The following is a 15,574-nucleotide window of genomic DNA, read 5'->3' as shown; positions in this document are numbered from 1 at the left end:
CTTGTCGTCCAAGTCACATGAATCCCATTGCTAATGAGAGTTGCCAGATTCCAATTATTATATAAGTTCACAATACTTGTAATATGTGGTTTCTTATTCTTTCCCTGTTTTACACATCATTTCATATATCTGAGTTTGCATTTTCTTGACATGAAAGGGCAAAAGTTCCTACTTTTATATTAAATTCAAATGCCCAAAAGGAGAGAGAGAGAGAGAGAGAGAGCACAGTGTTATTGGAGCTTGGAGGGTATTTCTTAGTGGCGGGCTCTGCCATGAATTTTTTTTATATGCAATAACTATGCTCCCAGAGGTCATAACATGTTAAAAACTACATTGTTGTACTCAGAATAACACAAAGAAATATGTTTTTATAATGAAAAAATATTTTTAGCATTTTTGACAGGTGTGATTTTTCCCCGTTGTAACAGACGGAAAGTAAATCCATCCCCTGTACTTTAAGGGTTAAGTAAAATCAGAATTTACTGGTTATCATATATATATATATATATATATATATATATATATATATATATATATATATATATATATATATATATATATATATATTTATTTATTTATTTTTTTTTTTTTTTTTTTTTTTTTTACTTCTGAAATGAGATCAAAACCCTTAATTTAAAGTAAATTTTCTATTGATGTATAATATTTCTTCTTCAGATGGGTCGGCGTAGAAAGACGCAAGCTGGAGCAGCAGAAGAAGACAAGGACATTGTGACTTTGCCAAGCTCACAAAGAAATCAGAAATCTAAGGAGATAGTAAATGAAAATAGCACTGATGGTATGGAAGAAGCAGAAACCAGCACAAGAGTCTCTCAGAGGACCACACGAGGACGATCTAAGAGGGAGAGCAGTAATGGAGATGTAGACCAAGAAGAAACCATGAGCACAAGGCGTCAAAGGAGAAGTTCCCGCAGTGCCAGTGTAGAACAAGAAGAGTCAGTTAGCACGAGGCGCCTAAGGAGAAGTTCTCGCAGTGCCAGTGTAGAACAAGATAAGATTTTAGGAGTAGAGGTCAGTAGAACAAGGACACGTAGAAGCTCTACTCAAAGTGCTGTGGAAGAGGATACAGAAATGGAATCTGAAAAGTGCCAGGTGAAAAACATCAGCACACGAGATGACAGCTCAGATACGGAAGTCCCTCACAAGAGAGTCCGGAGGTCTCTTAGACATACTGCTAGTGCTGATTCTGAAGAGTCTGAAGAAGAAAGCAAAGTGGATAAAACAGCACCAAAAGGAAGGAAACTTGAGAGCATTGAGGAATTAAATGAAAGTCAACATGATACTCCTAAAAAGTCAAAAGATTTTGAAAACCAAGATAAAATTGACCGTAAAAGGAGTGATGCTAGTGAGGAAATCTCAAACAAAAGCCCTTCAAGTGACACAGAGAAAGCAGGACAAAAAGAAGAGAATGATACCTCTGATAAAGAGGAATTGCATGAGAAACATGGGCAACATATAGATACTGAAAAGACTAGCACAAAAGGTGGTGATGACACCTGTGCTAGGATGAAAACTGAGGTAGACTTCAAGAAAGAAAGGAAAGAGCTCTCAATGCCATTGAAACTGCAGCGTAATGAAGTCAAGCTGGCATCCACTGAGCTTGACAGGCGATCACTATCAAGATCTCGGTAAGTATGTCATAATCTTTGTTAGGGGGTTTACTTTACCATGATATAATAATCATTTATTTCAATTGAAAATTTGCTTAAGGTTTATATATATATATATATATATATATATATATATATATATATATATATATATATATATATATATATATAGTCATTGTTATTATCAATGCATTACCAACAAGTTCCATGGATCCCATCCATGGGTTTGGTTCTAATCACAATTTTTTTGTAAAGTAAGCTGTTTGAATGGTAATCCCTATATTTTTGTTTTTAAAGTCAATTAGTTCACAAAAAACTAATGATAATAGGTATTTAGGCAAAATTGATGCAAAGGTAATAACAAAGACACGAGTCTTAGTTCAACTTCGCTATAAAGGTAAATCCTGCAGCTGTGGGAAGGCAGTGTTTGCTCTTAAGAATATTGATTTCTCCTAGATAATATACTTCAATCGATGAAGGTGGAAGGTATTGTTTAAGAATATGGCCGAGAGCATCTTAGTACAGTTCCCCCAGAAGGAGCATGAATGCGCATGATGTCACCAAGTCAAGTTAAAGTTAACCTACGTTAAATAGAATACATTGCATTATTTAATTGCATCTCCTCGAATATCAAGTCACAATAAATAAAAATCGCGTTATTCTAACTTCCATTAATCGAGAGTTGACTGTGTACGTGTGTGTGTACAGTAAATATATATATATATATATATATATATATATATATATATATATATATATATATATATACATACATATATACATATATATACATATATACATATATACATACAGTAATATTCCGCTTAACGAACAGGATAGGGGATGTCAAAGCTGTTTGTAGAGTGAAAATTTGTTAAGTGGACATAATTTTTCCATAGGAAATAATGGAAATAGGGGGGATGCGTTCTGGACTGGTCCCAAACATACCACATGGGTTAAAAAAAAAAAATAATTATTATATATAAGTTTGGCAGCATATTGGGCCACTGGTGTACCACTACTTTTATGATGTCATTATGAGTCATTGGAAGTTAAAGGAGCTACGTACAAATTCTCTCACATTCTCATATTTATGTTCACAAAACAACATTTCTATTAGCTTTTTACAAACCTTCCCCCCAAGAAAGGATTGTTTTGTAATGCATAAAGTTAAATCTTACATGGAATACCAAAAAATAAAGCAGAGGTGAGATCAGCCACAGACGAAGCGGGAGACTCATGGCGACTCGGCCTCTTTTTCTTCTTCTTGTGACCCTCTTAGCTTGACGTGTTGTCTTTCCCCATGATATTTGTTTCCACTCCTCTATTGCCTGCTATAATGGATATCATATCTTAGTATTCATATACGCTCATGCCACGAGGATAACCTCGACTCGTGGCACTGAGTGATAGTGAATTATTAATGAAATACCGGGGTATTTCATTAGTAACTCACTATCACTCAGTGCCACGGAGTCAAGGTTATCCTCGTGGCATGAGCGTATATGAATACTAAGATATGATATCCATTATAGCAGGCAATAGAGGAGTGAAAATAAACATCATGGTGAAAGTAACACGCAAGCAAAAGGGTCACAAGAAGAAGAAGAAGCGGCCGAGTGGCTGCGAGTCTCCCACTTCGTCTGTGGCTCATCTCATCTCTGCTTTATTTTTTGGTATTCCATGTAAGATTTCACTTTATGCATTACAAAACAATCCTTTCTTGGGGCAAGGTTTGTAAAAGCTAATAGAAATGTTGTTTTGTGAACATAAATGCATATATAATAGACAGTAACACCACCTCTTGAGGTGGTGTTCCCAGCAACCTCAGAGCAACCTGATAGCAACCTTGTCACCGTCCCTCCAAGCGATCATGGATGCCATTTCACTGCAGGAGGTTGCTCTGATGTTGTTAAAGAATCTTGGATCCAGCTCCAGGAGCGCTAGAGACAGAGGCGGGAAGCCAGCCAATCACAGCGAAGCTACCACGTTTGGTCCCTCACCCAGCAAATTCAAACCCAGAAAATTTGCTAAAACGGATGTAGTTGTATGTTATGTGGAGTTTTTGGTCTAACTTTATATTCATGATTTCACCAAACCTAATCAGCTTTGAAGTAATAGCCTTCCTTTATGAAATATTGGATTATTTCTAAACTCATATTAATCATTATTTGTTTGGGCTCCATATTTTGTATATCTAATACAATTCCAGTTTATGGTAGTAATACTCTCCGGGACTTAACATCATATCAGTCATTAATCACTATATATTATTGACATGGTTGTAAGTTATGGACACCAATAGAGATAAAAAGTTATTACAGGCATCATATTTCATTTCATGTTAATTTCTTTAACCCTTTAAGTACGGTGATCATATATGTACGATTGTAGCGTCGTGTGCGGAGAGGCAGGAATCGTACCGGTAATCATGATTTTTCTGTGCTAAACGTTTGAATCTCTCCCCTTCACTATTGGTCCTGGGGCAAGTAGAGGTATCTGGCATCTTTTCTCGCTCGCCTGCTTGAGCCTTGAGACATATGTTCCCTCACAATAGGTCATCTTTTCCCATTTCAAGGCGAAATCTGGCAACTCCCGTGACCCGGAGGGGGGAAACGGTACTCCAAGTGATATTATGTCAGTGTTACTCGGTAATGACATTGAGAAGTGATGAAAATGAAGACTGATTTTTTTTATTGAGACAGAAGAATATAAAGACTCCAGTAGTGATTCTGATAGTGATCTAGGAGACAGAGACCAACCCTCACAGCGATGTTCATAAACCTCCTCACGTAGCCTATTCCCCTCGAGCACTGCGCTGATGTGTGTCACCCCTGGTTGCCTCTACAGGACTGTGCTTGTCGGCCAAGTCATGTGAATCCCAGTCCTAATAAGAGTTGCCAGATTCCAATTATTATAGAAATCCACAATACTTGTAATATGTGGTTTCTTTTTCTGTTTTACACATCATTTCATATATCTGAGTTTGCATTTTCTTGACATGAAAGTGCAAAAGTTCCTACTTTTACATCAAATTCAAATGCCCAAAAGGAGGGGGAGAGGGAGAAAGAGAGAGAGAGAGCGCGCATGGTGTTATCGGAGTTTGGGGGGCCATTTCTTAGTAGTTGGTTCTGCCATGAATTTTTTGATATGCAATAACTTTGCTCTCAGAGGTCATAACATGCTAAAAACTACATCGTTTTTGCTCTCAGAGGTCATAACATGTTAAAAACTACATCGTTGTACTCAGAATAACACAAAGAAATGTTTTTTTATAAGGAATAGATATTTTTAGCATTTTTGACAGGTGTGATTTTTCCCCGTTGTAACAGACGGAAAGTAAATCAACCCCCCTTCTTTAAGGGTTAAATGTGTGAGAAATGACAAATACAATATTACAGGTCTTCAAGTTCCTCCAGGTCTCCTTCTCCGAAGAATATAAAGCATGCTGAAATCCCACCATCGAAATCTAAGAAGGAATCTAGGATCAGTAATAGTGAAAAGTCTGAGCAAAATAGGTTGCCAGAAAAACAACTGGATTTAACGGATAGCAGAAGTCCCAGTGAAGATTCAAAGAAGACAAGCCATCGACCCAGATTAATGAGAAATGAAGTTAAAGTTACACAGAGTTCACCTGAAAAATCTGAACGAAGTAGGAAACACAGCTTCCATTCAAGTGAAAGGTAGGTTTGTGTCTATTTATTCTTCTGGGGAGTTACAAGTAAGACTTAATGAATATGAATATGTATACAGTCCTCCCAGATCTTTGAGAAATTTAACACACCATGGCAGATAGAAATTAAAGTCGTGTGAGAAAATACATTATTAAAAACAAAACTATTTGAAGGAAGTATGGACTATCTACTGTTGTGCAAAAGATTAACCACCACTTTTTGTGTATTTAGAAAGGAGAGGAATTATGCAGTATATTTATATATATCCTATTTTCAGTTCATCTGATGATTCTTCAAGGTCTCCCACTCCCAAGAAACGTAAGAAAAGGCACTCCTCATCCTCAAGTTCGTCCAGCAGCTCATCGAGATCAAGGTCACGACACTCCAGGAAGAGGTATGAGAAGCGTTCAGGCTCTGATCACAGGAATGATTCTGGCTCAGTTGATCAGCATCCTGTAACAAAGTCAGCTGAAAGTTGCAGATCCAAAGAAGATGAGGAGAATGAAAAGACAAAACATAGAGCCATAAATTTCCCAGGTGGAAAGAAAAATCGCCACTCATACTCACGTTCTAAGTAAGTAAACTTGAATCAGTTATGTCAGACATTTTGAGATACGGTTAATTTTGGAAGAGGGTAAAGAGATAGAATGGAACAAGGAATGAATGTGTTTGATCTCACTTCTTCCTCTTAATAATATCATAATTCTTAATGCAGATGGCTCACCCTAATTCTTAACAGCTGTTAAAGTTTCTTAACCCCTTCACGCCGGATGTTAAAAAAGCCCACCTGTATGATATACGGGTGGTAGTGCCGCACCGAGCCGGAAACTCGTGCAAGCTTGTCATACTTGTCGCCTTTGTGTATTATGCTGCTATTTTTAGTCACTATATCGCCTTCAAGAGGAAAGTGGGACGCTTCTCTTCGGAGAAAAAGAGAGAGAGAGACATTTGCTAATATTTTAGACACAAGCGGGACGCATGTAGCTTATCTTCCGAGAGGAGAGGGGGAGGGAGGGAAGGGAGAGGGAAACGAAGGGAGGAGAGAGAGAGAGAGAGATTAGAAAATTTGTTGTTTTTGTGTGTGTGTGTGTGTGTGTTTTCATGAATGTTACAAGGCGGGACGCATGTAACTTATCTTTCGAGAGGGAGAGGGAGGAGGAATGGAGAGAGAGAGAGATGGGAACAGTCTATGCCATTGGGTAATTTTAGACACAAGGCGGGACACATGTAGCTTATCTTTAGTGATTGGTGGAGACAAGGATGGTGGGAGGAGCACTAGGATTTCAAAGACAGCATACGGCGTGTGTAGTTGGTATCCAACGCTCTATACGGGGCAACTGAACTGAAGAATGCTCAGAAAAGAAATATGACGCCTACGTAGGCGTCACCGTATATGCTACTGGGGCTTCATGACGCCTACATAGGCGTCACCGTATTGAAGGGGTTAATATCTCTTCCATATTCCTTTCATGGATTTTCTGAGCATCAGTCATCTACTGTATATATCAGGCCGGCAATTCCAAATCTTTCTATCTGACTGAGAAAAAAAAGTTTTCAGGAGAGATTTTTTACTTCTGATTTATGTTCCTCTCCTTGTGCTACTGTATATGTTCAGAAAAGGAGTAATTGTATTCAGAATCCTTCTGGGACAACATAATTTACTTCACCTTTGTTCTTTCAAAATGCTCTAGATCTCCAGATGAGAAAGTCTCAAAAGATGAAGAACCTGATGTACAGCATGATGGCACTTCTGGTGAAGACATGAAGAAGGAAATATACAGTGAGAATAAACAGCAGCTTGAGGAAGAGGAAAAAGAGCATGCAGTAACTATTGATTATTCTTCATTCAAATCAGTCCGTAAAGGTTTGTATACTTAAAGGCTGGTTGGTGAGAGGCATCTAATTACAATGTCTTAATCTTCATTAAAGCATTGTGAAATATAAGAATAGGAAATTGGAATTTACAAAGTCTTTGTTTTGTGATTTGAAGCCATTGCTACTTGTATGACAAAGTATGCTTGCTGCAATATTTTTTTTTTAGATATGTACAGGATATTTTAAAGTTTTAGATGAGTTGGCATTGTGATGATTGCTGCCAGGCATTTCACTCCATGTAGCATCTTTTTCACTTTCCCTAAATTTATTTGTCTGTTGCTCATGTCATGAACAGCATCCACGTCAAGTGTAATTGGTAATTTGTATTTGTGAAGATAATGAATTTAAAAGTCTTTTGATATTTCAGTTAGTCTATCTAGAGGAAAGTCTCGTGAAGAGGAGGATACTGAGAAGCCCAAGAAGAAGAAATGGGGAAGTTCATCAAAAAAGCCATCTGTTGATATTTCTTCAGCTTCTTTGAAGGTATTTTATGTGGTTATGTATGATTCTCTGTTACTATACGAATATAATTATATTTTATTTTGGATTGATATTAAAAGTCATGAGAGCTCTAGCTTATCTTGGCATAAGACTTAAAAAAAAAAAATGTCAATTTCAGACAATAATTCCTGATGTGAAGCCACTGTCTGCCTCTGAGGTTCATATGGGAGAAGATTCAGCTCCAGAAAGTGGAGAGGCAAGTGACTTGGAGGGTCCTACCCCTCCACCAACAACAGTGTTCCAAGTGACGACGCTCACTGAAGAGAGGGATGACAAGGAAAAGGTAGAAAATAAGCCAAGGCGTGAAGTAAGGGAAGTGACATCGCCAGTCCCAGTAAAGCAAAAGAAGCACTCTCCAAGTCCTGAAGAAAGTAGGTGACTTCTGTTCATATTTTCTCAAAATTCTGGGTTTCAGGAGCACAATAGATCCTACTTAAATGTTGTTCAATTAGGTTTCCATCCTCCAGGACTTATTAACTCCTATTTTTCTTTGATAAAACTTCAACTAAAGCTTGCATTATGAAATTGGTTAAATATGAAATTTTGCAATGTTGCATAACTAGACTGACAATCCACACTGGAGAAAAGATTGTCATCTTGTAAAGCTAAACTAGCACAGTCCAAATTGGATGGCAGGAAGGGAATTAGAATATTTCAGAAATGTTCCATAATACAAAATATGTTACATGTGTCAAAACTGATAAGGATTTTATTTTAATTCAATATTTGGTGTTTGGCTGTTCCTGAATGGTAATGAAGATTTTTGCTATATGCTTGTAATTGTGATGTTAGATTTAGATAAGTGAAATTTGAGTCTTGAGGCACTGCCATGTCTTAAGTAAAGTTAAAGTTGATCAGTGTTAAACCCAAGTTGATAATTTTTGATGGGATGTTCAATGAGGTATTCATCTTTATTTCCAGGTTAAACTCCTACACTTCGAAAATGTCAGAAAAATATTTTAGTTACATAAGTCTGCCTCCTTTAGATACTTAGCATATTACCACACAATGATAATTGATATTGCAAATCAAATAATTACATAACTAGCACATACTATGAGACTCCAGCTTTAAATGATACCACCAGGTCAATTCTCTCTCTCTCTCTCTCTCTCTCTCTCTCTCTCTCTCTCTCTCTCTCTCTCTCTCTCTCTCTCTCTCTCTCTCTCTCTCTCTCTCTCTCTCTCTGTAAACATGACTATATAGAAAAACATCATACATAATATTATTCATGTAACACAATCCTAGTACTCATCATAATGAAATAGTATATGATCAATCCTAGTAGGCAGTGATGGAAAGAAGATACTCCCTTTTCTGTTGTCTGATAAGCTAGCTTGGTTTCACCACTCACATTTACCTGTATGCCTAATGTATAATTCAATATTCAGTGAATCTCACATAATAATATATGGTCAAAATAACTCGATAGATAAAAAAAAAGCCTTCCAGCTGGTGGGATTTTCTTCATGACATGTATTAGGAGCTTAATGGCAGAAAAAAAAAAAATAGCTGACCATATGTAGAGGGCAGAAGTTATTTGAAATTACAACCAGGAAAAAATGTTGCTTACATGAACAGTCATTCAAAATTGGATGGTGTACAGTTACATGAACAATCACCATCAGTTGAAGGTTAATGTTACTGTGCTTATATTTTTCATAGAAGCATCATTACTTATTATTTAAATTATAGAAAGGAGCCGGAAAATTCATCTCTTCGAAGGACCTGTTCCCAGCACCAAACCAGCAATTGCTCCATCTCGCAACCCACCATCCAGAGTGGTGTACATACAGAACTTAGTGCGACCCTTTACTATTAACCAGTTGAGAGAACTACTGCAACGCACTGGACGGCTTACTGAAAATGGCTTCTGGATAGACAACATTAAGTCAAAGTGTCTTGCCATGGTGAGATTTGTTTTAGCAGACAAATGTTTTCTTTGTATGGTTGAGAATGGATATTTGAATTCATTATGTGAGAGAGTAATGCATGCTCACTCATGAAATCTTATTTTCAGTATGAAACAGAAGATCAGGCCCTGGAGACTAGAATGGCACTTCATGGTGTACGTTGGCCTGTCTCAAACCCCAAAAATTTATTTGTTGACTTCTCTACCGAGGTTAGTAATTGCTGCTTTATTTAGTCATTTTGGGGATTGGAGTTCGTCATATGTGTCACCTTTTGAGAAAAATCCGGCACATTGCTACATCTGGCAACACTGCCTGTTTTTATTTTGCCATTTTGATAATATTTTGTTATGGCCTGTACATAAAGTAATCATCTTAAAAATGATTAACTCAATAAATGGAGGAAAAAAATGGTCTGTTAAGTCAGATCATAAAATGGTCTTTTCTGCATGTGAAGCATATGACCGTTGAATAAAAAAGGATAGAATATAAATTACAAGAATACCATTTAGAGCAGGAGGCGGTGGCATAGTGGATAAGGTGGTGAGCATGGGATCAGGCAGACGTCCACGCGTAGGTTCGAATTCCACCACGTACAGCCTTAAACACTGCCATTTGTTGAGTGGTTTAAAGTTACCTACATGTCACCATGATACCCAGGTTCTAGGTGGGTACACCCAAGATGAGCTTTTGGGGTGATATGGGCCCTAATTTGGGTACCACTATAAATGAAATTGCCTGCGCCACTAATGGGCGGAAGTTGAACAGCTCTTCCCATGCATTCTTCAAGTGTGCCTACAAGCGCTATAGGCCTTAACGTAGGGGGGGGAAAAAAAAGTGGGGGGGCAGGTAATGATTTCCATAATAGGAGGGATGAGGCAACTTGGATTATTGTAATTATTTATTTACTGATAGTGATCTCTCATAAAGAAAATTGATAGCAAAGAGTTAAGATTTAGAAAAAATAATCCCCCTTAAGGCTGCTGCCATTTCAGTAACATTGATATACACAAATATTTTAATCGAATCTGTTTTCACATCACAGACGGAGATGAAGAAAAGGATGGCAGATTTTTCTCCTCCACCTCAAAAAACTATAGAAGATCGCAGGGATGAGAGGTGGAAGGTAACAATAATTACTGTTTAAATTAAACTAATACCTACCTTCTTTCACTGAAGTACAGTACTTCTTTGTGTGTTTTACTACACTCAGTAGATTAAGGAGCTCATCACACTTTAGATTTGGTAATATTTTTCACTAATCAAGGTTTCAAGACATTGTCCTTGTCTTCTGGCTAAATCCTTTTTCAATCTTTTAGGGAACTTGCATTTATTTATTTATTTATTTTATTTTTTTTCCTCCCTTGGCAAGTTTCCCTCTTGCATAAAGAAATCTCAATGTATTATGTATACTTATAACGTTGTGATTCTTTGCTAAATCATGTATCAACATCCTTCTGTAGGTTTTGTTGATTCTAAAGGGTCTTAGATTAAAACTAATCCTGCACTTACACACATTTCTTGTTGCATTCATTTAAAATTTCACCACTACAACCATTCTTCCCCACATGTGATCCCTGAGAATCATAGACTAGAATTTTTGGAATTGCAGTAAGTAATTATTTGCTCACAAATTTATCATATAATTATTAGTAAACACACTTTTACTAGAGGAATAGAAGCTACAGTGTAACTGAAGACTAACTAGGGGCCTGATGAATGAAATCACCTATTGTAAATGTCACATTACATTAGAATTTATTGAGTCTTAAGTCAGAACTTTAAGTATCATCATCTACAAACAAGATTGCATTCAGTGTAACATTCCATAATATGGTAACTCAATTATTGCTGTCTTGTATTGGATTACTTAATTTTTTAACTTTTCATTACTAACCACTATCAGGACTCATAAACTTTGTTGCCATCAGCGTGAGGGACCTGTGCGAGAATGGGATCTTGCCAAGATTGGAGAACGTTCACCTGGAGAGAAAGAGCGGGAGAGAGAAAGACTCCGCAGAGAGAGAGAGGAGGAGAGGCTGAGAGAACACAACAAACCTAGGAGCCCAGGAAGAGGTAACTTAACATATTTTATGTACATTATTTGAGTTTGCTCTTGTCATATAGTTGTAACCCTAAAATTTTATGACATTGTGTTTATTAGTCAGTGGTATGTTTCAAAATCTACCAATAGGTTTGGTGATTGTCTAATGAACAAAGTGATTACTTCTCATTGTATCTCTACACCACATCATCTTTATTTCAGAACAAGAAAAGAAACCAGAAGAACCACCTGCAAAATTGTTGGATGATCTATTCCGTAAGACAAAAGCTCAGCCTGCAATATATTGGCTCCCACTGACTGCAGAACAGGTTTGTGCATTCAAAGATGAAAGAATAAAGACATGGTTATGGCAGTAGGATTATATATATATATATATATATATATATATATATATATATATATATATATATATATATATATATATATATATATATATATATATATATATATATATATATATATATATATATATATATATATATATATATATATATATATATATATATATATATATATATATATATATATATATATATATATATATATCTTTGTGGAAATTATATTTTTTAACATCTGTGTGTGTGTGTGTGTTTGTATTTACCTAGTTGTAGTTTTACAAGGCCTGGGCTTTACACTCGTGTGGCCGTCTCCATATCTACACTTGTCCAATTTTTCTTTAAAGCTATGCACTCTTTGCTGACACCACTGCCTCACATATATAAATGTGTAATTCACCTCGGTTGCCTGCTGGTCACCCAGCCAGTCTTCCCCATTACGGAGCTATCTCAGAGCTCACAGACCGATCTTCGGGTAGGACTGAGACCACATCACACACAACACACACTGGGAAAGCAAGGCCACAACCTCTCGAGTTACATCCCGTACCTATTTACTGCTAGGTGAACAGGGGCCACACATTAAGAGGCTTGCCCATTTGCCTCGCCGCTTCCCGGGACTTGAACCTGGCCCTCTCGATTGTGAGTCGAGTGTGCTAACCATTACACTACGCGTGTGTGTGTGTGTGTATTTATTTATTTATTTATTTATTTATTTATTTATTTATTTTATTTATTTATTTATTTTTTGGCAAGGGGGTGCTGAAAAATGTTTTGAAGTTAATTGAGAATGTGTATGTGTGTTAGTTAGTGTGGATGTGTTGTGTCAGTCAGATTGATATGTATGCATGTATGCTTATTTTTTTATTTATTTATTTTTATTGGAAAAAAAAAAAATCTTAGTTGCAAGCCGACTTGCAGGACTGATAGAGTTAGCCAAAAATGTCTTGAAACCTCCTCTTAAATGAAGTCAAGTCATACAAAGTTGAAAATACAGGAGGAGGCAGGGAGCTCCAGTGTTTAATAGTGAAAAGTATGAAAGATTGAAAGTACTGGCTAACTCTTGCATTAGCATTTGAGAGTTGGACAAATTAGGGATGAGACGAAGAAGAAAGCTTTGTTTAGCAGGGCCACAGAAGGAGGGAAGGCATGCAGTTAGCAAGATCAGAAGAGCAGTTAGCATGAAAAATAGCAGAAGAAGATAGAAAGAGATGCAACATTCTGGCAAAGACAGTCAATCAGAGAAGGGAAGTTGAGAAGAAAAGCTTTTGATTCCACCCTATCTAATAAAACTGAGTGGAAACAATCACCCCCACAAAAAAAAAAAAAATGCAGAGTACTCCATACAAGGACGGATAAGGTCCTTCTACAGAGTTAGCAGTTAGAGGGCGAGAAAAACTGGTGGAGACGCCTCAGAATGCCTAATTTCATAGAAGCTGTTCTAGTAAGAGATATAGTGGGTGACAAGACATAACCCCGAGGAACACCACTATTAATAAATTGAGAACAGAGGCTGTCTACCACAGCAGCAATAAAATGGTCAGAAAGGAAACTTGGAGATAAAGTTGCAGAGAGGACAGCCCACCTAGGTGGGCAGTTTTGAGATCAAAGCTTTCAGACTCGGTCAAAAGCTTTTGATATGTCAACAGCAGAAGTTTCACCGAAATCTCTAAAAGAGGATGACGAAGACTTAGTAAGGTAAGCCAGATCACCAATAGAGTGGCCTTGATGGAAGTCATACTGGTGATCAGATAGAAGATTGTGAAGTGGCAGGTGTTTGTGAATCTTCCTGTTGAGGATAGATTAAGAAACTAGACAAACAAGAGATTAAATTTTTAGGGCGTTAGTTTGAAGGATTAGAACGGTCATCTTTTTTAGGGACAGTCTGAATGTAGGAAACTTCCAACAAGAAGGAAAGGTAGAAATCAATAGAGAGTTGAAAGAGTTTGCCTAGGCAAGGTGCAAACATTGGAAGCACAGTTTTTGAGAACGATAGAAGGGACTCCATCAGGTCGTATATGCCTTCCTTTGCTTCAGGCCAGCCAGGGCATGGAAAACATTATGAAAAATTTTAATTGAAGGCATGAAATAGATGGAGGAGGAGAGGGAGAGATAACCCCAGAATCATCCAAGGTAGAGTTATTAGAAATGGTTTGAGGAAAGAGTTCAGCTTTAGACACATGTGAATGATGGCAGTGGTGCCAACAGGATGAAATAAAGGAGGGAAAGATGAAGTTATTGGAGATATTTTCGGCTAGATGCCAGAAGTCTTGAAGGGAGTTGGAGTTTGAAAGATTTTGATAAAATCTATTTATAAGGAAGTATTTGGCAAGTTGAACAGACATGGCATGATTCCAGGCAGTAATATTAAGTGCATGAGATTCAGTCAATGGAAGTCTCAAGTATCCTTTGTGGGCAACCTATTTATCATGTATAGCATGAGAACAGGCTGTGTTAAACCAAGGGTTAGATTGAGAAAAAAGAGAGAGGAATGTATGCCTCCGTGTCAGACACTTATGTTATCCGCTCAGCACACTGTTAAGGGTCTCTGACACAGAAACCATAATCATTCCAGGGAAAATCAACATAGTACCTTCTCAGGTCCCAGAGGCACCTCCACTTTTGGGGATCCTGAGTAGGGATTGGAGAAATAAGACAAGATACAGATATGAGATTATGAGAAGATAGGGTAACAACATAAGCAGAAGAATTAGAGGTAAAGAAAAGTTCAAGAATGTTGGGTGTATTTCAAAGACAGTTAGGAATACATGTTGGGTGTTGCACCAGTTGCTTTACATCATGGAGGATAGCAAAGTTGAAGGCTAGTTCACCAGGATGGTCAGGGAAGGGAGAGGAAAGCCAAAGCTTGTTGTGAATATTGAAATCTCCAAGGATGGGGATCTCCATGAAAGGATAGAGGCAGAATGTGCTGCTCTTTAGAAATTAAGTTGTCAAATAATTTCTTATAGTCAGAGGAGTTTGTGGAGGGATAGACAGCACAGAAAAACTTTGTTTAAGAGTGACTTGAGTCGAAGTCAGATTGTGGAAAACTGAAGATTTGAGAGCACAGGCACAAGAGCAAGTTAAATTGTTGCATACATAGATGCAACATTCACTTTGGAATGAAAATGAGGATAGACAAACTAAGAGGGAACAGAAAAGGGCTACTGTCAATTGCCTCAGACAGCTGTGTTTCAGTGAGGAAAAGACGAGGTTTAGTAGAGGAGAGATGGTGGTCTACAGATTGAAAATTAGATCTAAGACTGCAAATGTTGCAGAAGTTGATGAAGAAAAACTTGATGGAGGTGTCAAGATATTTATGGTCGATACTGAAAGACCAGTCCAACCCTTTCCCAGAAGGGATGCCAAGGCTGGTCTTGGGAGTCGCCATCCTTTAGTTTTAAGTGAATGGTGTGTGTGTGTAATAAGTGCATGTAGTTTTGTATGAAGGAGAGTTCTCTTTATAGAGCAGGCTGTGACTACCCCTTTGAGTTGTGAGACACATTATTATTAATTCTTTTATGAGATCATTAGCCCAGTAGATGAACTATCATCATTATTTTCAGATTATGGAGAAGGAGGCTCT

General features: G+C 37.4%; 1 protein-coding gene across 2 annotated transcripts in view; it reads left to right on the top strand.

The window, feature by feature from the left end:
• The window catches only part of LOC123503361, a gene marked incomplete at its 3' end in the record, with an annotated part of 32,055 nt that extends 20,094 nt beyond the window's left edge, over nt 1–11,961 (top strand). For both annotated transcript variants that reach the window (XM_045253041.1, XM_045253039.1), the window contains 11 exon segments: nt 676–1,646; nt 5,030–5,311; nt 5,580–5,876; nt 6,994–7,166; nt 7,545–7,660; nt 7,797–8,049; nt 9,374–9,588; nt 9,699–9,800; nt 10,634–10,714; nt 11,520–11,664; nt 11,855–11,961. In XM_045253041.1, the coding sequence (XP_045108976.1) occupies nt 676–1,646; nt 5,030–5,311; nt 5,580–5,876; nt 6,994–7,166; nt 7,545–7,660; nt 7,797–8,049; nt 9,374–9,588; nt 9,699–9,800; nt 10,634–10,714; nt 11,520–11,664; nt 11,855–11,961 (2,742 nt within the window).
• Nucleotides 11,962–15,574: the final 3,613 nt, after the last annotated feature.

This window comes from Portunus trituberculatus, chromosome 14 (assembly GCF_017591435.1).
Source record: "Portunus trituberculatus isolate SZX2019 chromosome 14, ASM1759143v1, whole genome shotgun sequence".
NCBI lineage: Eukaryota > Metazoa > Arthropoda > Malacostraca > Decapoda > Portunidae > Portunus > Portunus trituberculatus.
This window is presented reverse-complemented; position numbering and strand designations above follow the sequence as displayed.